General features: G+C 38.3%; 1 protein-coding gene across 2 annotated transcripts in view; it reads left to right on the top strand.

Annotated features, from left to right (window-relative positions):
- The window catches only part of PPM1L (protein phosphatase, Mg2+/Mn2+ dependent 1L), a 325983-nt gene that overhangs the window by 204932 nt on the left and 100133 nt on the right, over positions 1-20918 (top strand). For both annotated transcript variants that reach the window (XM_054482716.2, XM_063662383.1), the window contains exon 2: positions 10429-10603. In XM_054482716.2, the coding sequence (XP_054338691.1) occupies positions 10429-10603 (175 nt within the window). The remainder of the gene's footprint in view (positions 1-10428; positions 10604-20918) is intronic.

Consider the following 20918-nt stretch of genomic DNA (forward strand, 5'->3'; position numbering starts at 1 on the left):
GTGTGCATGTGTCTTTATAGCAGCATGATTTATAATCCTTTGGGTATATACCCAGTAATGGGATTGCTGGGTCAAATGGTATTTCTAGTTCTAGATCCATGAGGAATCGCCACACCGACTTCCACAATGGTTGAACTAGTTTACAGTCCCACCAACAGTGTAAAAGTGTTCCTATTTCTCCACATCCTCTCCAGCACCTGTCGTTTCCTGACTTTTTAATGATTGCTGTTCTAACTGGTGTGAGATGGTATCTCATTGCGGTTTTGATTTGCATTTCTCTGATGGCCAGTGATGATGAGCATTTTTTCATGTGTTTTTTGGCTGCATAAATGTCTTCTTTTGAGAAGTGTCTGTTCATGTCCTTTGCCCACTTTTTGATGGGGTTGTTTGTTTTTTTCTTGTAAATTTGTTGGAGTTCATTGTAGATTCTGGATATTAGCCCTTTGTTGGATGAGTAGGTTGCAAAAATTTTCTCCTATTTTGTAGGTTGCCTGTTCACTCTGATGGTAGTTTCTTTTGCTGTGCAGAAGCTCTTTAGTTTAATTAGATCCCATTTGTCAATTTTGGCTTTTGTTGCCATTGCTTTTGGTGTTTTAGACATGAAGTCTTTGCCCATGCCTATGTCCTGAATGGTAATGCCTAGGTTTTCTTCTAGGGTTTTTATGGTTTTAGGTCTAACATTTAAGTCTTTAATCCATCTTGAATTGATTTTTGTATAAGGTGTAAGGAAGGGATCCAGTTTCAGCTTTCTACATATGGCTAGCCAGTTTTCCCAGCACCATTTATTAAATAGGGAATCCTTTCCCCATTTCTTGTTTTTCTCAGGTTTGTCAAAGATCAGATAGTTGTAGATATGTGGCATTATTTCTGACAGCTCTGTTCTGTTCCATTGATCTATATCTCTGTTTTGGTACCAGTACCATGCTGTTTTGGTTACTATAGCCTTGTAGTATAGTTTGAAGTCAGGTAGTGTGATGCCTCCAGCTTTGTTCTTTTGGCTTAGGATTGACTTGGCGATGCGGGCTCTTTTTTGGTTCCATATGAACTTTAAAGTAGTTTTTTCCAATTCTGTGAAGAAAGTCTTTGGTAGCTTGATGGGGATGGCATTGAATCTGTAAATTACCTTGGGAAGGATGGCCATTTTCACGATATTGATTCTTCCTACCCGTAAGCATGGAATGTTCTTCCATTTGTTTGTATCCTCTTTTATTTCCTTGAGCAGTGGTTTGTAGTTCTCCTTGAAGAGTTCCTTCACATCCCTTGTAAGTTGGATTCCTAGGTATTTTATTCTCTTTGAAGCAATTGTGAATGGGAATTCACTCATGATTTGGCTCTCTGTTTGTCTGTTATTGATGTATAAGAATGCTTGTGATTTTTGTACATTGATTTTGTATCCTGAGACTTTGCTGAAGTTGCTTATCAGCTTAAGGAGATTTTGGGCTGAGACAATGGGGTTTTCTAGATATACAATCATGTCATCTGCAAACAGGGACAATGTGACTTCCTCTTTTCCTAATTGAATACCCTTGATTTCCTTCTCCTGCCTAATTGCCCTGGCCAGAACTTCCAACACTATGTTGAATAGAAGTGGTGAGAGAGGGCATCCCTGTCTTGTGCCAGTTTTCAAAGGGAATGCTTCCAGTTTTTGCCCATTCAGTATGATATTGGCTGTGGGTTTGTCATAGATAGCTTTTATTATTTTGAGATACGTCCCATCAATCCCTAATTTATTGAGAGTTTTTAGCATGAAGGATTGTTGAATTTTGTCAAAGGCCTTTTCTGCATCTATTGAGATAATCATGTGGTTTTTGTCTTTGGTTCTGTTTATATGCTGGATTACATTTATTGATTTGCGTATATTGAACCAGCCTTGCATCCCAGGGATGAAGCCCACTTGATCATGGTGGATAAGCTTTTTGATGTGCTGCTGGATTCTGTTTGCCAGTATTTTATTGAGGATTTTTGCATTGATGGTCATCACGGATATTGGTCTAAAATTCTCTTTTTTTGTTGTGTCTCTGCCAGGCTTTGGTATCAGGATGATGCTGGCCTCATAAAATGAGTTAGGGAGGATTCCCTCTTTTTCTATTGATTGGAATAGTTTCAGAAGGAATGGTACCAGTTCCTCTTTGTACCTCTGGTAGAATTTGGCTGTGAACCCATCTGGTCCTGGACTTTTTTTGGTTGGTAAGCTATTGATTATTGCCACAATTTCAGCTCCTGTTATTGGTCTATTCAGAGATTCAACTTCTTCCTGGTTTAGTCTTGGGAGGGTGTATGTGTTGAGGAATTTATCCATTTCTTCTAGATTTTCTAGTTTATTTGCGTAGAGGTGTTTGTAGTATTCTCTGATGGTAGTTTGTATTTCTGTGGGATCAGTGGTGATATACCGTTTATCATTTTTTATTGCATCTATTTGATTCTTCTCTCTTTTTTTCTTTATTAGTCTTGCTAGTGGTCTATCAATTTTGTTGATCCTTTCAAAAAACCAGCTCCTGGATTCATTAATTTTTTGAAGGGTTTTTTGTGTCTCTATTTCCTTCAGTTCTGCTCTGATTTTAGTTATTTCTTGCCTTCTGCTAGCTTTTGAATGTGTTTGCTCTTGCTTTTCTAGTTCTTTTAATTGTGATGTTAGGGTGTCAATTTTGGATCTTTCCTGCTTTCTCTTCTGGGCATTTAGTGCTATAAATTTCCCTCTACACACTGCTTTGAATGCATCCCAGAGATTCTGGTATGTTGTGTCTTGGTTCTCGTTGGTTTCAAAGAACATCTTTATTTCTGCCTTCATTTCGTTATGTACCCAGTAGTCATTCAGGAGCAGGTTGTTCAGTTTCCACGTAGTTGAGCGGTTTTGAGTGAGATTCTTAATCCTGAGTTCTAGCTTGATTGCACTGTGATCTGAGAGATAGTTCGTTATAATTTCTGTTCTTTTACATTTATTGAGGAGAGCTTTACTTCCAAGTATGTGGTCAGTTTTGGAATAGGTGTGGTGTGGTGCTGAAAAAAATGTATATTCTGTTGATTTGGGGTGGAGAGTTCTGTAGATGTCTATTAGGTCTGCAGAGTTCAATTCCTGGGTATCCTTGTTGACTTTCTGTCTCGTTGATCTGTCTAATGTTGACAGTGGGGTGTTAAAGTCTCCCATTATTAATGTGTGGGAGTCTAAGTCTCTTTGTAGGTCACTCAGGACTTGCTTTATGAATCTGGGTGCTCCTGTATTGGGTGCATATATATTTAGGATAGTTAGCTCTTCTTGTTGAATTAATCCCTTTACCATTATGTAATGGCCTTCTTTGTCTCTTTTGATCTTTGTTGGTTTAAAGTCTGTTTTATCAGAGACTAGGATTGCAACCCCTGCCTTTTTTTGTTTTCCATTTGCTTGGTAGATCTTCCTCCATCCTTTTATTTTGAGCCTATGTGTGTCTCTGCACATGAGATGGGTTTCCTGAATACAGCACACTGATGGGTCTTGAGTCTTTATCCAATTTGCCAGTCTGTGTCTTTTAATTGGAGTATTTAGTCCATTTACATTTAAAGTTAATATTGTTATGTGTGAATTTGATCCTGTCATTATGATGTTAGCTGGTTATTTTGCTCATTAGTTGATGCAGTCTCTTCCTAGTCTCGATGGTCTTTACATTTTGGCATGATTTTGCAATGGCTGGTACCAGTTGTGCCTTTCCATGTTTAGCGCTTCCTTCAGGAGCTCTTTTAGGGCAGGCGTGGTGGTGACAAAATCTCTCAGCATTTGCTTGTCTGTAAAGGATTTTATTTCTCCTTCACTTATGAAGCTTTGTTTGGCTGGATATGAAATTTTGGGTTGAAAATTCTTTTCTTTAAGAATGTTGAATATTGGCCCCCACTCTCTTCTGGCTTGTAGGGTTTCTGCCGAGAGATCAGCTGTTAGTCTGATGGGCTTCCCTTTGATGGTAACCCGACCTTTCTCTCTGGCTGCCCTTAACATTTTTTCCTTCATTTCAACTTTGGTGAATCTGACAATTATGTGTCTTGGAGTTGCTCTTCTCGAGGAGTATCTTTGTGGCGTTCTCTGTATTTCCTGAATCTGAATGTTGGCCTGCCTTGCTAGATTGGGGAAGTTCTCCTGGATAATATCCTGCAGAGTGTTTTCCAACTTGTTTCCATTCTCCCCATCACTTTCAGGTACACCAATCAGACGTAGATTTGGTCTTTTCACATAGTCCCACATTTCTTGGAGGCTTTGCTTGTTTCTTTTTATTCTTTTTTCTCTAAACTTCCCTTCTCGCTTCATTTCATTCATTTCATCTTCCAGGGCTGATACCCTTTCTTCCATTTGATCGCATCAGCTCCTGAGGCTTCTGCATTCTTCACGTAGTTCTCGAGCCTTGGTTTTCAGCTCCATCAGCTCCTTTAAGCACTTCTCTGTATTGGTTATTCTAGTTATACATTCTTCTAATTTTTTTTCAAAGTTTTCAACTTCTTTGCCTTTGGTTTGAATAGCCTCCCGTAGCTCAGAGTAATTTGATCATCTGAAGCCTTCTTCTCTCAGCTCGTCAAAGTCATTCTCCATCCAGGTTTGTTCTATTGCTGGTGAGGAACTGCGTTCCTTTGGAGGAGGAGAGGTACTCTGCTATTTAGAGTTTCCAGTTTTTCTGCTCTGTTTTTTCCCCATCTTTGTGGTTTTATCTACTTTTGGTCTTTGATGATGGTGATGTACAGATGGGTTTTTGGTGTGCATGTCCTTCCTGTTAGTTTTCCTTCTAACAGACAGGACCCTCAGCTGCAGGTCTGTTGGAGTACCTGGCCGGCCGTGTGAGGTGTCAGTCTGCCCCTGCTGGGGGTGCCTCCCAGTTAGGCTGCTCGGGGGTCAGGGGTCAGGGACCCACTTGAGGCAGTCTGCCCGTTCTCAGATCTCCAGCTGCATGCTGGGAGAACCACTGCTCTCCTCAAAGCTGTCAGACAGTGACATTTAAGTCTGCAGAGGTTACTGCTGTCTTTTTGTTCGTCTGTGCCCTGCCCCCAGAGGTGGAGCCTACAGAGGCAGGCAGGCTTCCTTGAGCTGTGGTGGGCTCCACCCAGTTCAAGCTTCCTGGCTGCTTTGTTTACCTAAGCGAGCCTGGGCAATGGCGGGCGCCCCTCCCCCAGCCTCGCTGCCAACTTGCTGTTTGATCTCAGACTGCTGTGCTAGCAATCAGCGAGACTCCGTGAGCGTAGGACCCTCTGAGCCAGGTGTGGGCTATAATCTCCTGGGGCACCGTTTCCTAAGCCCGTCGGAAAAGCACAGTATTCGGGTGGGAGTGGCCCGATTTTCCAGGTGCCGTCTGTCACCCCTTTCTTTGACTAGGAAAGGGAACTCCCTGACCCCTTGCGCTTCCCGAGTGAGGCAATGCCTCGCCCCTGCTTCGGCTGGCGCACGGTGCACTCACCCACTGATCTGCGCCCACTGTCTGGCACTTCCTAGTGAGATGAACACGGTACCTCAGATGGAAATGCAGAAATCACCCGTCTTCTGCGTCGCTCACGCTGGGAGCTGTAGACCGGAGCTGTTCCTATTCGGCCATCTTGGCTCCTCCTCCCCGAGTATTTGGTTTTCTGTTCCTATGTTACTTTGCTAAGGATAATGGCCTCCACCTGCATCCATATGCCTGCAAAGGACATGATCTCATTTTTTTATAGCTGCATAATATTCCCTGGTGTATATATACTACATTTTCTTAATCTAGTTTATCACTGATGGGCATTTAGGTTGATTCCATGTCTTTGCTATTGTGAGTAGTGCTGCAATGAGCATATGCGAGCATGTGTCTTTATAATAGAATGATTTCTATTCCTTTGGGTATATACCCAGTAATGGGATTGCTGAATCGAATGGTATTTTTATCTTTAGGTCTTTGAGGAATCACCACACTGTCTTCCACAATGGCTGAACTTATTTACACTCCCACCAGCAGTGTAAAAGTGTTCCTTTCTTTTCCTCCACGACCTTGCTAGCATCTGTTTTTATTTGACTTTTTTTTTTTCTTTTTTTGAGACGGAGTCTTGCTCTATCGCCCAGGCTGGAGTGCAATGGTGTGATCGCGGCTCACTGCAAGCTCCGCCTCTCGGGTTCACATCATTCTCCTGCCTCAGCCTCCCCAGTAGCTGGGACTACAGGCGCCCGCCACCATGCCCAGCTAATTTTTTGTATTTTTAGTAGAGACGGGGTTTCACCATGTTAGCCAGGATGGTCTTGATCTCCTGACCTTGTGATCTGCCTGCCTCAGCCTCCCAAAGTGCTGGGATTACAGGCATGAGCCACCATGCCCGGCCTCTCTTTGTGTTTTAATTTGCATTTCTGTAATGATCAGTGATGTTGAGCTTTTTTTCATGATTGTTGGCCGCATGTATGTGTTCTTTTGAAAAGTATCTGTTCCTGGCCCTTGCCCACTTTTTTATGGGATTGTCTTTTTCTTGTAAATTTGTTTAAATTCCTTATAGATGTTGAATTTTAGACCTTTGTCAGGTGCAGAATTTTCAAAAATGTTCTCCCATTTTGTAGGTTGTCTGTTTACTCTGATGATAGTTTGTTTTGCTGTGCAGAAGCTCTTTAGATTAATTAGATCCTATTTGTCAATTTTTGCTTTTTTTGCAATTGCTTTTGGTGTCTTCAGCATGAAATCTTTGCCCATGCCTATGTCCTGAATGGTGTTGCCTAGGTTATCTTCCAGGGTTTTTATAGTTTTGAGTTTTACATTAAAGTCTTTAATCCATCTTGAGTTAATTTTTGTATATTGTGTAAGGAAGGGGTCCAGTCTCAATCTTCTGCATATGGCTAGCCAGGAATCCCATGGTGTGCTTTCAATAATATAGAGTACATCAATATTTGTAAAATGTGAATTATGGAACTATTTCCTGTACCTCATAGGTATTTCAAGGAAAAAATTAATGACAGATATTACACTGAGTAAGAAGGTAGTGTGAGTTTAAAAATAGTTATTGTGCAGTGTGTCTCTTCATTTTCCAGTGTCAGGGAAAAATGTTAGTAAATTCTACAATTAAATATGTTGCACAAATGTGCTGAGTCCATTTACATTTTATGGAATAATTTCATTTGTTCTGTACTAGCTGGCTGGCAGATAAATTGAACAATGTTTGGTGATGTTAAATTGTAATTTTGTCAGCAACAGAATTAGGAAATATAAATCTGGAACTAAAACGTGTTGTGTTCTCTTTGGCTACTCTAGGGGCTAAAATATAACTTTTTACCACCACTTTCCAGTGGACTTTTCCTGGGAAAAGTCATTGTTCTGGCAAGTTTCTTTTCATCCTAAATTGTGTTAACATTTAAAGAGAAAATCATGAAGCTTATAAAGAAATATATTTTAGGGTATCTACCCAAAGGAAAAGAAGTTATTATATGAAAAAGACACGTGCACATTCATGTTTATAGCAGCACAGTTCACAATTGCAAAAATATGGAACCAACCTAAATGCCCACCAACCAACAAGTGGATAAAGAAAATGTGTTGTATATACATCATGGTATGCTACTCAGCCGTAAAACGGAATGAAATAATGGCATTTGCAGCAATTTAGATGGAGTTGGAGACCGTTGTTCTATTTGAAGTAACTCAGAAATGGAAAACCAAATATCCTAAATTCTCACTTATAAGCGGGAGCTAAGCTATGAGGATGCGAAGGCATAAGAATGATATAATGGACTTTGGGGACATAAGGGGGAGGGTGGGAAGGGGATGAGGGATAAAAGACTACACATTGGGTACAGTGTACACTGCTCCAGTGATGGGTGCACCAAAATCTCAGAAATCACCACTAAAGAACTTATTCATGTAACCAAAAACCACCTGTTCCCCAAAAACTACTGAAATAAAATTTTTAAAAACCAAATACATTTTAAAGACAATTTAAAAAAATTACAATCGTAAAAACACGGAAACAATACAAAAATGTGGAACGTAGAAAGTATTGTCTGTGTGTGGTTGCTCACGCCTGTAATCCCAGCACTTTGGGAGGCTGAGCTGGGTGGATCACCTGAGGTCAGGAGTTCAAGACCAGCCTGGCCAACATGGTAAAACCCCGTCCCTACTAATAATACAAAAAAATTTAGCTGGGCATGGTGGCAGGCGCTTGTAGTCCTAGCTACTCAGGAGGCTGAGGCAGGAGAATCGCTTGAACCCAGGAGGTGGAGGTTGCAGTGAGCCGAGATCACGCCATTGCACTCCAGCCTGGGCAACAAGAGTGAAATTCTGTCTCAAAAAAATAAAAATAAAAAAATGTAAAGTGTCTTCCACAATTGGAGTATATTCTTCCATATCTTCTCCTATGCCTAAATGATAATACTAAATACACTATATATATATGTGTGTCACTTAATTATGCATATATATATATATATATATATATATGTTGTGGGATATACTATACCTGATATTCTGTGACTTTGATTTTTAACCTCAACAATATATCATGGTATTCTTCCTGGTCAGTACATATAGTCCTATCTCATTTTTTCCAAAGGCTATAGAGGATACTACTCTATAAATGAAAAAAACGGAACCTCTGTTGATTAGTATGTATCATATATATATCAGTATGTATGTTTAATACATACTTATTTTAAATTGTACAATTAATAGCTGTACAGAATTTTAAAAATTGATACATTGTAACTTTACATATTTATGGGATATAGTTTGATGTTTCAATACATGCATATCTTGTATAATGTTCATATCAAGGTAGTTAGCATGTCCCTTACCTTATTCATTTATAATTTATTTATGTTGGGAACATTCAAAAACCTTTATTCTAGCTATTTTGTAATATACAACACCTTACTGATAACCATAGTCACCCTACTGTGCAACAGAACACTACAGGTTTTTCTTTTTTCTATGTAGATGAGTCTTTGCCTTATTCTAAGCAAAGATTGCCCCAGAGACCATCTTTTTTTTTTTTTAGCAGTTTTTTTTGTGTGTATGTGAAGTTTTATACTGGTTATGAATATAATTTTGAATAATATATGGTGCACTTCATTGATTGATTGATTAACCTTAGACACTATGTGAGTAAAGCAGGACTGCACTGCAAGGAGATGCTAAACTTTTGACATTCCCAAGAGAGAAGTTTTATAAATTTCAGAATTCCCCTGATTTATGCATGCCTCTCTGTCACTTAATTATGCTCATAAAATTCTGCTTAACTAGCACTGGAATTCTCAACTTGGAGAGAAAAGAGTATGCTACCACTGCAGCCTACCAGAAAAACATATCAGAATCTTTGGGAAAATCTTTTCAAAATATGCATATCTTCCTTCCTACCCCCAAGTGGAACATGCTTACCTGATTGAAAATCACTGCATGTAATTAGTTGTTACTAATTGGAATGTAACTATTTGGGAGTGTGTTGTACAGATAGTGTAAAAGCAAAAAACAAACAGCAACAACAACAACAAACTTGTCAAAGTAAGAATTATATGTATGTAAGCTTAAGGCATTTAAGTGGTGAAGAGGTTTGTTTTTTGTTTTTTTGCCCCAGGTTAAGGGGCATTGTCTTAAATCTCCTCATTTTCTGTTTATCCCATTATTTCATTATCAGCCCTAGCAGAGGACTCTCCTTTATAAAATTCACTTTACAAGAGTTCTTATGTAATTGGAAATCATCATTCTCAGTAAACTATCGCAAGAACAAAAAACCAAACACCGCATATTCTCACTCATAGGTGGGAATTGAACAATGAGAACACATGGACACAGGAAGGGGAACATCACACTCTGGGGACTGTTGTGGGGTGGGGGGAGGGGGGAGGGATAGCATTGGGAGATATACCTAATGCTAGATGACGAGTTGGTGGGTGCAGTGCACCAGCATGGCACATGTATACATATGTAACTTACCTGCACATTGCGCACATGTACCATAAAACCTAAAGAATAATAATAATAATAATAATAATAATAATAAAAGAAAAAAAAATATTAAATAAAAAAAAAGAGTTCTTATGTAAACATTAATGAGTAGAGACTAATAAAACAAAGTAGGGATGTGGATGCCATAGCACAGATGGGGTCATTGCTGAGATGAGTGACTGTCTTCTGCATTGTAGACAAGGGCAAGTCAGATTTGTATCCAGCAAAATCACTGTCAGGGGCCTTCAGTTCACTATAATAGTTGAAACTCTGAGTACTAAATCTGTGAATATCTAACCAAGTCTATCATCTTTTATACCTTTAAACCTAGTAGAAAACTCTTAGAGGTCTGCGATTCTATCTATTTGAAGATCACCTTACTGGGTCCAGTGGATACTAAAAATGACAATGACAAGGACATGCTTGTCTGGAGGGTTGGTTTCACAGTGCTTTGAGCTTTCTCTATAGCACCTGAGGGTAAGTAAAAAGTCTAAGAGGAGAATTTCTAATGGAGTTCTCTCTCTGACTGTTTTATCTGCAGACTGCAGCTGAATATGTAAAATCTCGACTCCCAGAGGCCCTTAAACAGCATCTTCAGGACTACGAGAAAGACAAAGAAAATAGTGTATTGTCTTACCAGACCATCCTTGAACAGCAGATTTTGTCAATTGACCGAGAAATGCTAGAAAAATTGACTGTATCCTATGATGAAGCAGGTATGTTTGTTTTTAAAACACACTTTTTTTTCTCCTTGCAATAAAATTTCATTATAAACCTTGGTTAAACTTGGTAAAAGGTTAAGGGCAAACTAGATTCAAAGTTATGTAACATGGACTAATAGTAAGTTTCTTCTCTGCAGTTTTAGTTTCAAGATGGTCAGGAGATTCCTAAAAATGGATCTTAAATATCAAATGCCTTTAAAATTTTGCTGTTTTTTATTGGGATTTTTTTGGCCTTTTATTAACCGGGTACTCCTAAAGTGTTATGCCAACTTTGGATAGCAACTGAAAACTTTTACATCCGAGAATCCAAGAAATGTTATTCGATTCAAATATTTGTGTTAATATTAGATATTTTCTTTTCTAAAGAGGTAATTTTTTTTCCCTCAAACTGTTAAGCTAATCATTGCTTTCTTTTCCTTAGCAACTCAGACACTACCACATCAGAGACTTCATCTCCTGCCTGCCATAGGTTCTTCCCATCCAAGGGAGCTTATTAATGAAGTCATGGACAGACCTCCTTATAACATTATTTTAATCTATTATATGGTCTGTCAGCTAAGACCCAATTTTAATGAAATTAGTATGGTATTACTTGGAATTATGAAAATCTTTAATAAAATTTAACTTAAGCAGCAGAAATACCCTGATTAAAATTGCTATACCTCTCCACCTCCCCCCTCAAAAAAAATGGAGGAAAAAGTACAGGAGAAAAGGTTTCTAATGGTCAAATGTTAATGGTATTAATTCTTATATTAATGCCAAGAACTTCTGTTTCTATTTTTACAAGTATTTTTTAGCATGCGTCTTATTTTCTTCATCAGAATCTATGCATGCTCAATACTTTCTTACCATTTGATTTCAAGTTCAAATAGCAAACAGAAGAGCAAATAAACAAAACAAAACATTATACTACATTTGCCTAACCACTTAAACAATATTTCTAGTTACTAAGCTGCCCCCATGTATATTCCACCCTCTAACCCCTTCACCTCCCTCTCAAGCAGGATCTGTATTTCCAGTTTTGCCCAGGACATCTCTGCTTTCTCTTATTCTTCTTTGCTTTTTTTTTGTTTTCCAGACACATTGGCTTTCTTCTGCCTAGCGTTTTTGTTACTTTCAATATTTTTCTCATTGGAATTCTTGTTCATCTCTTCTCTCATCCTTAATGGAATAAAGTTAGGTTTTGATCAGTCCCAACCAAAATAATATTTAAATATTCATAGCATCTTATAGATCATAGAACTCATATAGTCCACCCACTTCTTGCCCCATGACCATTTTATGGTGAGAAAATAAACTCATAGACTTGCCTGAAATAATGCAGTTACTTAGTTGTAAAACTGGGATGCCAACTTCCTAATTACTATTCAAGCTATGCTTTTACTACACTAATGCAGGTTCTCATTTGCTCAGTAAGCAATTGTTGAATGCATGGCAATATACTAGGCTGTTGAGGGAAAGAGAAAAGCAGTGAAAACATGGAAAGGAATCTGAGATGTAGAACATAGATCTTGCAGAAAGTCTTGCTGGGGGACTAAAACATACATGTATGAGCTCTAGAGAAAAATTTCTGAGGAATTTGGGACTAAATACACCTTGTAATATCTTCACATTATTAAAGTTAAGATGAAATGTGGAGCCAAGAAATAGTGGAAATGGCTGAAATTTTACATGAAATTCTGTAGAGGGGGCATTATTTTAAACCTTGAAGGACAAATGGTGGGCAAGTATTTGTGAAGAGAAGGGGGATGCATTCTAGTGGATGAAGGGGCACAAGTAGACATCAAGGTGAGCATGAACATTAGCTGCAATCACCCACCACTCAATTTTTTCCTGCTTCAGGAATAAGTTTCCATCTTCTGCACTGTTGTTGAGCAGTAACTGATCCTCAGAGGTAGGCTTGCACATGGCTTTTAGGGGCAAATAGTTTGGCATGGAATTAATCTGTCAATAAGCCCTGTAGCATGAAACAGTGGAAATAAACACAAGATTGAGAGTTAGAGGATCTAAGGTCTAGGCCTTCCACCAGGTTAATACTGGTGTGATCTTCAGCAAATTAACCTCTTAGAACCTATGTTTCTTCATCTCTAAAACTGGGCTAATATAATCTCACATGATAATAATAAAATACTATCATGTTTGGGGAAGTCCTTAGAGATCATATTGCAAATGCTAATTAATGCCACTAGTGATGAATGAGAACAGATTTGGACCTTGTCTATCCCTTAAACCAGTGTAAAGTACAGCTGACCCTTGCACAACATGGGGGTTAGGGATGCCAACTCTCCATGCAGTCGAAAATTAGCATAAAACTTTTGATTCCCCAAAAATCTTAACTACTAATAGCCTATTGTTGACCAGAAGCCTTACTGATTACATGAACAGTCAATCAACAAATATTTTGTATGTTATATGTATTTATACTGTATTCTTAAGACTAAGCTAGAGAAAAAAATTTATGAAAATCATAAAAAAGAAAAAATATATTTACTATTTATTAAATGGAAGTGGACCATCATAAAGGTCTTCATCCTCATTGTCTTTACTTTGAGTAGGCTGAACAGACTGCTGAAGAGGAGATGAGGAGATGGTCTTGCTGTCTTAGAGGTGTCAGAGACAGAAGAAAATGCACGTATAAATGGACCCATGCAGTTAAACCTATGTTGTTCAAGGGTCAGCCATATTCTAACTTAGTCTTTTCTTGGCATATAGTGTTTGGGAAGGCAGAGGGGAAGTTTTTAAAGTGATCTTCAGAAGCTTTGAAAAGTTTAGCAACATCTATTTGATAAAACACCTGCTGTGAGCTCAGTTTGCCTTTGGTCATCTCTGCATGAGGTGATGCAGGGCAGTGGATGTGAGAGGGTAGGCTATGTGTATGCATGAGTGAATGAGTGTCGCTGTGTGTTGCAAAACCAAAAGTTACTACCTCCTCCTCCGTAACCCATATGTTAATTATTTCAATCAAAGAAAGAGGATAAAATAAGAAAAAACATTACTATTTAGCAGAAAAATATATCATAATAATACAAAAGAATTAGGATAGAAAATTGGTAGTAGTAGGCTGGTTGCAGTGGCTCATGCCTGTAATCCCAGCACTTTGGGAGGCTGAGGTGGGTGGATCATGAGGTCAGGAGATCGAGACCATCCTGGCTAACATGGTGAAACCCCGTCTCTACTAAAAATACAAAAAATTAGCCGGGCGTGGTGGCGGGCGCCTGTAGTCTCAGCTACTTGGGAGGCTGAGGCAGGAGAATGGCGTGAACCCAGGAGGCGGAGCTTGCACTGAGCTGAGATCGTGCCACTGCACTCAAGCCTGGGCGACAGAGACTCCATCTCAAAAAAAAAAAGAAAAAAGAAAATTGCTAGTAGTATCCAATATGTGCAGATATAACCATCCTACACAGAAGCTTCCTGACTTCAAATGGTTTAATTTAGTACTTTTTGACTTTATGATGGTGCAAAAGTGATACACATTCAGTAAAATCTGTACTTCACGTACACCCATTCTGTTTTTCATTTTCAGTATAGTATTCACTAAATTACATGAGATTCAACACTTTATTCCCTTTATTATAAAATAGACTTTGTGTTAGATGACTTTGTCCAACTACAGGCTAATGTAAGTGTTCCGAGCATATATAAGTTAGGCTAAACTAAGCTATGATGTTCAGTAGGTTAGGTGTATTAAATGAATTTTCACCTTAGGATATTTTCAATTTACAGTGGGTTTATCAGGACGTAATCTCATTCTAAGTCAAGGAGCATCTGCACTAAGACATTCATTTGCTTCAACTATTTAGCTTCTTTCTATTCTATCTTAGTTTTGACTTCCTCACATTCTTGATTCAGCTCTCCCAGTTTTAGGAGGTAGTTAATTATTAGTTAGAAGATATCTTGGTCTCTAGAGAGGTTAATTTGTCTTTAATGCTCCTTCACTGATAAATCAGCCTGAGTGACTTAATGACAATTACTGCTATTTGTAGCATCTAAACTTCTATTAATAAAAAAAAATTAATGAAAAAAACACTTAGACATTTTTCTAAAACCATTGGCTCAGAATTTTTTCACCCTCTCCTTTTTCTCTTCCTCTCTCTCTTCCCCTTTAATACATATATACCTTAATGCCTTGCCTATCCATGAAATTCAGCTATCTAGCAACCTGGAATTCAGCAAGGGAAGTGAGCAAAAACCACGTGTGTGCAACCCTACCGTGTCACAGAACTGTGGACAAGTCCATACAACAGATGCTTTCAGTTCTCACCTAGAATCTATATATTTTTATTTTATATAGTTCTGACTCATTAGGTTATATTTTCTAATGTGATATTTCCTTTTATAAAATTATCTTTCTGACTTAAAGTGTTATACTTTAATTGCAGAAATGAACAGAAATATGTAGAACAGTATAGTATAATATGAGAATAATAACTGTCAGTAATCTTACTATTGTAAACACTTTGGTATATTTTCCTCACTCTAAGCATTTTAAAAATGTAGTTGATATCTGGTAGTTTTATTGTGATTTTATATCCTGCTGTTTGCATTTAACATTATTACATAAGCACTTCCTCATTTCGTTAAAGCCTCTTCATGTGAAGATAATTTTAATGGCTACATCATATTCTATTTGAAAGTACCACTCACTAAATATTCTCTTACGTTGGACATTTTCATTTTTGTTTTGCTCTTATGAATAATGCTGCAAGAAATATGGGGTTCATTTGTCTGCATTTTATATTACTCTAGAGGATAGACTTCAGAAAACATAAGAGTTTAGAATTGAAATGAGAAGGTGGGGAAGGGGATGATACTTGGAGCAGCATCACTGAAAACAGTAAGTAGTGAGAGCAAAGAGTAAATCCATAAAAAGCACTTAGCAGATTCCTGACATTGCACTACACTCAAAGTCATATTAGCATTCACAGACTGTGAGTTCACATTGTTGATCTTCACAATGGTAACCTTGATTCACAGAGAAAAGGTTCAATAATGTTTTTTATATTCTGTATATAAAAGTAGGAATTACGTAAACCAGTGTGTTAATCCAGTCAGCCTGTGATATGGTTTGGCTGTGTCCCCACCCAAATCTCATCTTGAATTGTAGCTCCCATAATCCCCATGTGTCATAGGAGGGACCAGGTGGGAGGTAATTGAATCATGGGGGTGGGTTTTTCCTGTGCTGTTTTTGTGGTAGTGAATAAATCTCACAAGATCTGATGGTTTTATAAAGGGAAGTTCTCCTGCACATGCTCTTCTTGTATGCCACCATGTAAGACATGCCTTTGCTCCTCTTTCACCTTCTGCTATGATTGTGAGGCCTCCTCAGCCATGTGGAACTGTGAATCCATTAAACCTCTTTTTCTTTATAATTACCCAGTCTTGGGTATTTCTTCATAGCAGTATGAAAATGGACTAATACAGCCTGCTATAACAAAATACCATAGACTGGGTGGCTGATAAACTACAGAACTTTATTCCTCACAGTTCTGTAGGCTGTGAGGTCCAAGGTCAAGGCACCAGCAGATATGGTGTCTATAAGGGCCTGGTTCCTCATAGATGGTTGTCTTTTCACTGTAACCTTACATGGCAGGAGGGCTGAGAGATTTATCTGGGGCCTCTTTTATAAGGGCACTAATTCCATTCACGAAGCGTTCACCCCTTTGATCTAATCACCATCCCCCACCTCATAATGCCATCACCTTGAGGATTAGTTTTCAACATATGAATTTTGGGAGGACACAAACATTTAGATCCCCTTTCTAACATTAGTTTAGAAAGTTTTTCATTCAAATTGTTTATATTTTGATAATTTCAAGAACTGATATGTTTTGTGGTATAGTTGAAAGAAAACTTGGAACCAAAAGATCCAGATTCTATTTCTAGTCTAGCTCTACTGCCAACCATATATGTGACCTTGAGCAAGTCACAAACCTTCCTAAAGCCCGTTTTCCTATAAACTGATGGCATGAACAGAACCTTATAGATGACTTCTAGTTCTAAAACTATGCTTTGGGTCTTATGACAATGGAACACTCAAATAGCTATAATTTGTGCAAGGCTTCCTGTAGCTGTGGCTTTTCTGCTTTTTCTATTGGTTTTCTTGTTTCTCCTTACACAGCCACATAATTTGTACCTAATTTCTGACCAAAAGAAGACCATCACTCAGCTTTCATAGCATCTGCTCATGAATATTCCCAGGCATACTTTTATTGGTGGGATGGGGAGTGAGACTGTATGAGTCAAGCAAAAGTAGATTTTGGAAGAAGAGGTTCTAAGTTATCATTCATGGATCCTCATTAAGATAGTTTAGACCTTTTATGGTATTAGCATGTATTAATACTAAGCAAAATCCAGAGTAACAAGTAAGATGTGGTTTATATTTGATCTATTAATGTTTTTATTTAATTGAAGTACAAGTTTTTGCACACTTCAATAGATTGGGTTTAACACAGAGAAGTTTTCAAGGAAAGCAGTGGCATAATTTGAGATGAAGAGATCAAAGTAGCATTTTACACTGTCTCAGAAAGCATCATCAACCTAAATATTTATTATGTGTCATACTGGGCAAAAGTTGAAGGGTTAAAATACCAAGAGAGGGAATCTTTCCTCATATTGTTTATTTTTATGCTGGAGTATTATATATGTTTCTGTAGCTAATCTCAAATTCTGTTTTTAATTATTTTTGAGTTTGGGTATGAATAAATATTCCCTACATATTCCTTTGTTAAGGATATGGTTTGTAATGCCCTGTGTCTAAGGGAATTATGAGGAGAGTGGGCCCATTTATTTGAGAGTGATATTTTCTGTCACAGGCTCAAGAACCCTAAGCCATGGGAGCGGAAGTCTGGAAACAGGAGTGAAGAGCTGCATATTTTTCCCTTTGGGAAAAGCTGAGTACACCTGCAGTGGGTAGAATGCTCAATGGTAGCATCTTGTTGCAGGCCTGAAGATAGTTGCCTAAGCTGCTGCTTAGATCTCCTTCTCAGAGTTCTCAGACCAGCAAGGGCTTTCTGTTCTTACTGTTTAGCTAGAAACCTATACAGCCTTCCAATGAGCACATGCTTCTGCAATGTGGAAAACGCACTTACACGTAGAAAGTGAACCAGATGGTGCACATGAGGGAAGAAGAGAGCTCAGCTGGCTGTTCCTTGAGTTCCTTTGGGTATCAGAGTTGGGAGCCTGCATATTCATTTATAAGTGTCAGGCAGTCACATACAGCTTTCCCAGAGGAGGTGAGAAAGGAGGAGCAGCATTAATTTCTCAGCTTTTGCTTTGTGATTCCCTGATGTAGCTCTACCTGCAGGTGAAAGCTACCTGTGGTGAAGACACACCAAGCACTATAATGTTTGGAAAAATAGCTTTTTAAAAGCGTGGGGGAATGTGCTCTAAGCAGCTTAGGAAGTAGCTGGAGGGTTACCTCCTATTGAGCTGATTTTATTCTTCTTAAAATAGATGGTACCTGAAAGTTACATCTACATTTTAATTGGGACATTAGTGTCATAGTAATCAGTAATCTCAAAAGAAAGGCCATTTACTATCATGGGGGAAAAAATTGAACATACATCCAGCAACCAAACCCAGGAAAGAGTGTGTGAATTATTTAGGGACTTTCCAGGTTTTCTAAGAACATAAAAAATCTAGTAAAAGGCATTTGCAGGAAGTTCTTCACTCCAACAAATAGAGTGAATTTCTCAGTATATTTTTCAAACAGCTCCTAAGGGAAGAGGTGACACTAAGGTTTCCTTACTCTATATCTTCAGTCAGGATCCCATTTCTTAGCTCAAAAGATATCCTCTCCAGGGACTTGTTGACAAGAATTGGAGAATTTGGAAGGAAGACAAAAACAGAGACCCAAAAGAAACTTATAAAGGGAAGTTCAATATTGACTGTGCAACCTCTGACACCAACTTCTTAGTTTCTGTAAAAAGATTTAATCTATTTTATTTTTCCATTATAAAAGTAAATAAATATACTTTAGAACATTTTTTAAACATGGAAAAAGGAAGACAAAAAGATAATCTTTAATTCTGCTACCTAAACATAACCAACATCTTTGGTGTATTTATTTCTTGCCATTTTTCTCTGCTGAGTTTTAATGATTTATGCCAAATTTTATCTTTTTTATTTAACATTTTTAATCATATTTTATGCTGTTATAAACTACCTATAAAGGTCACTTGTAATAACTGCAGTATTCTATTGAGTGGATATACCACAGTTATTCTCACAACCTTTTAGTATTTTTAATATGGTTCCTCTCTTGTGTCCATGTTTCAGTTCTCTTTACCACATAGAATCCCAGAATTTGCTGGTCTGTTTCTTACCTGTGAAAAAAATGAGAATGGTAGTATGAATAACAAAAACATAAAGCTTTTGTAATGCAGACTATTACTAGTCATGTATAACAACCGTGGGAAGAGGGGAGTAAAATAGGTACTCAAAATCCACTTATAAACTGAGAACTTCTTTCTGGCTGATAATATTAAATTTTTTTTTGAGGCTACGTAGGTGACTAATTTACCAATCTTTTCAACCAAGCTGATTTTTTTTTTTTTTTTTTTTTTGAGATGGAGTCTCACTTTGTTGCCCAGGCTGGAGTGCAGTGGCGCAATCTTGGCTCACTGCAACCTCCGCCTCCTGGGTTCAAGTGATTCTCGTGCCTTAGCCTCCCAAGTAGCTGGGACTACAGGCATGTGCAACCATGCCCAGCTAATTTTTTTACTTTTTATTTTTTTGGTAGAGATGGGGTTTCACCATGTTTTCCAGGTTGGTCTCAAACTCCTGACCTCAAGTGATTCACCCACCTTAGCCTCCCAAAGTGCTGGGATTACAGGTGTGTGCTATTGCACTTGGCCTAACCAAGCTGATTTTAATTTCAGTTATAATTCTTACATTTTCGATTTAGACTGTGGATTTTAAAAGCCAAATTATCTTTTGGTGATGGGGAGCAGTAACTAAACAAAATGACTTTGACATCTGCAAAATAGAAAACTATTGGCCATAGTTGTTTGAAAGTACCCAAACGTAATTTATAAGCCCCAGGCTAGGTTTTTGTCTATGGTGGGACATTGCATCTCTCTGCATGGTTTCTTCAACTGTAAAATAAAGGTATTGGATTAGATATTTTCTTAAATCTCTTCCAGTCGTAACAATGTGTGATTTTTGTCTCAGTTTATTTAACAGTTATTGGTTCACTCATTTATTCACTCTGTAAACACTGACTGAATGAGCAACTATGAGCCAGACACAGTGCCCACCACTAGAAATGCTCAGATGACCACGTGGCCCTTTACTGTAGGTGCACAGTGTATGCATTTGTGTGTGTGCTCATGTGGGACGGCAGAGAGATAGCCAGTAAAAACAGACAACTAGAGTATAGTGGAATTGGTGTTATAGGGGACAGTAGATGTGTAGAGGAGGAATAAATTAGGTTTGGAATTGGTAAAGAGTTCTTAAATCAGAAAATCATGAGAGATCCCGTAAATCTTGTGAACTGTTCATGTTGAACTTTACTGCCAGTTGCGTTTTTAAAGACAGGCTTTGAATAATGCCTTGTTTTCTTCTTTGCTTCTGTAACTGTGGTTATATGTTGGTGCCTTATACAGACCAATTCTTGCCTTCTGCCATGGCAACACCTACCACATTCTTTTTTTTATTGAGACAGGGTCTCACCCTGTTGCCCAGGCTGGAGTGCCGTGGCATGATCTTAGCTCTCTGCAACCTTGAACTCCTGGGCTCAAGGGACTCTCCAGCCTCAGCCTCCAGAGTAGCTGAGATTACAGGTTTACACCACCATGGCTAATTGTTATTTGTAAAATTTTTCTGTAGAGACGGGTTCTTCCTGTGTTGTCCAGGCTGGTCTCAAACTCCTGGCGTCAAGTGATCCTCCCTCCTTGGCCTGTTAAAGTGCTGGAATTACAGCAATGAGCCACCACTCACAGACTCACCACCACATTCTAACTGCTGCTCTCCAACTGATATTAATTAGTTTATTTTAGTTTATATTAATATGCTATCAGCATTGCCTGTTTGCTTATGATTCCTCCAATGTAGAAAAAATGATAATTCAGACTTAATCTTCTTTTTTTTTATTATACTTTAAGTTTTAGGGTACATGTGCACAACGTACAGGTTTGTTACATATGTATACATGTGCCGTGTTGGTGTGCTGCACCCATTAACTCGTCATTTAGCATTAGGTATATCTCCTAATGCATTTAGCATTAGGTATATCTCCTAATGCTATTCCTCTCCCCTCCCACCACCCCACAACAGTCCCCGGTGTGTGATGTTCCCCTTCCTGTGTCCA

This window comes from Pongo pygmaeus, chromosome 2 (genome assembly GCF_028885625.2).
Source record: "Pongo pygmaeus isolate AG05252 chromosome 2, NHGRI_mPonPyg2-v2.0_pri, whole genome shotgun sequence".
Classification (NCBI taxonomy): Eukaryota; Metazoa; Chordata; class Mammalia; order Primates; family Hominidae; genus Pongo; species Pongo pygmaeus.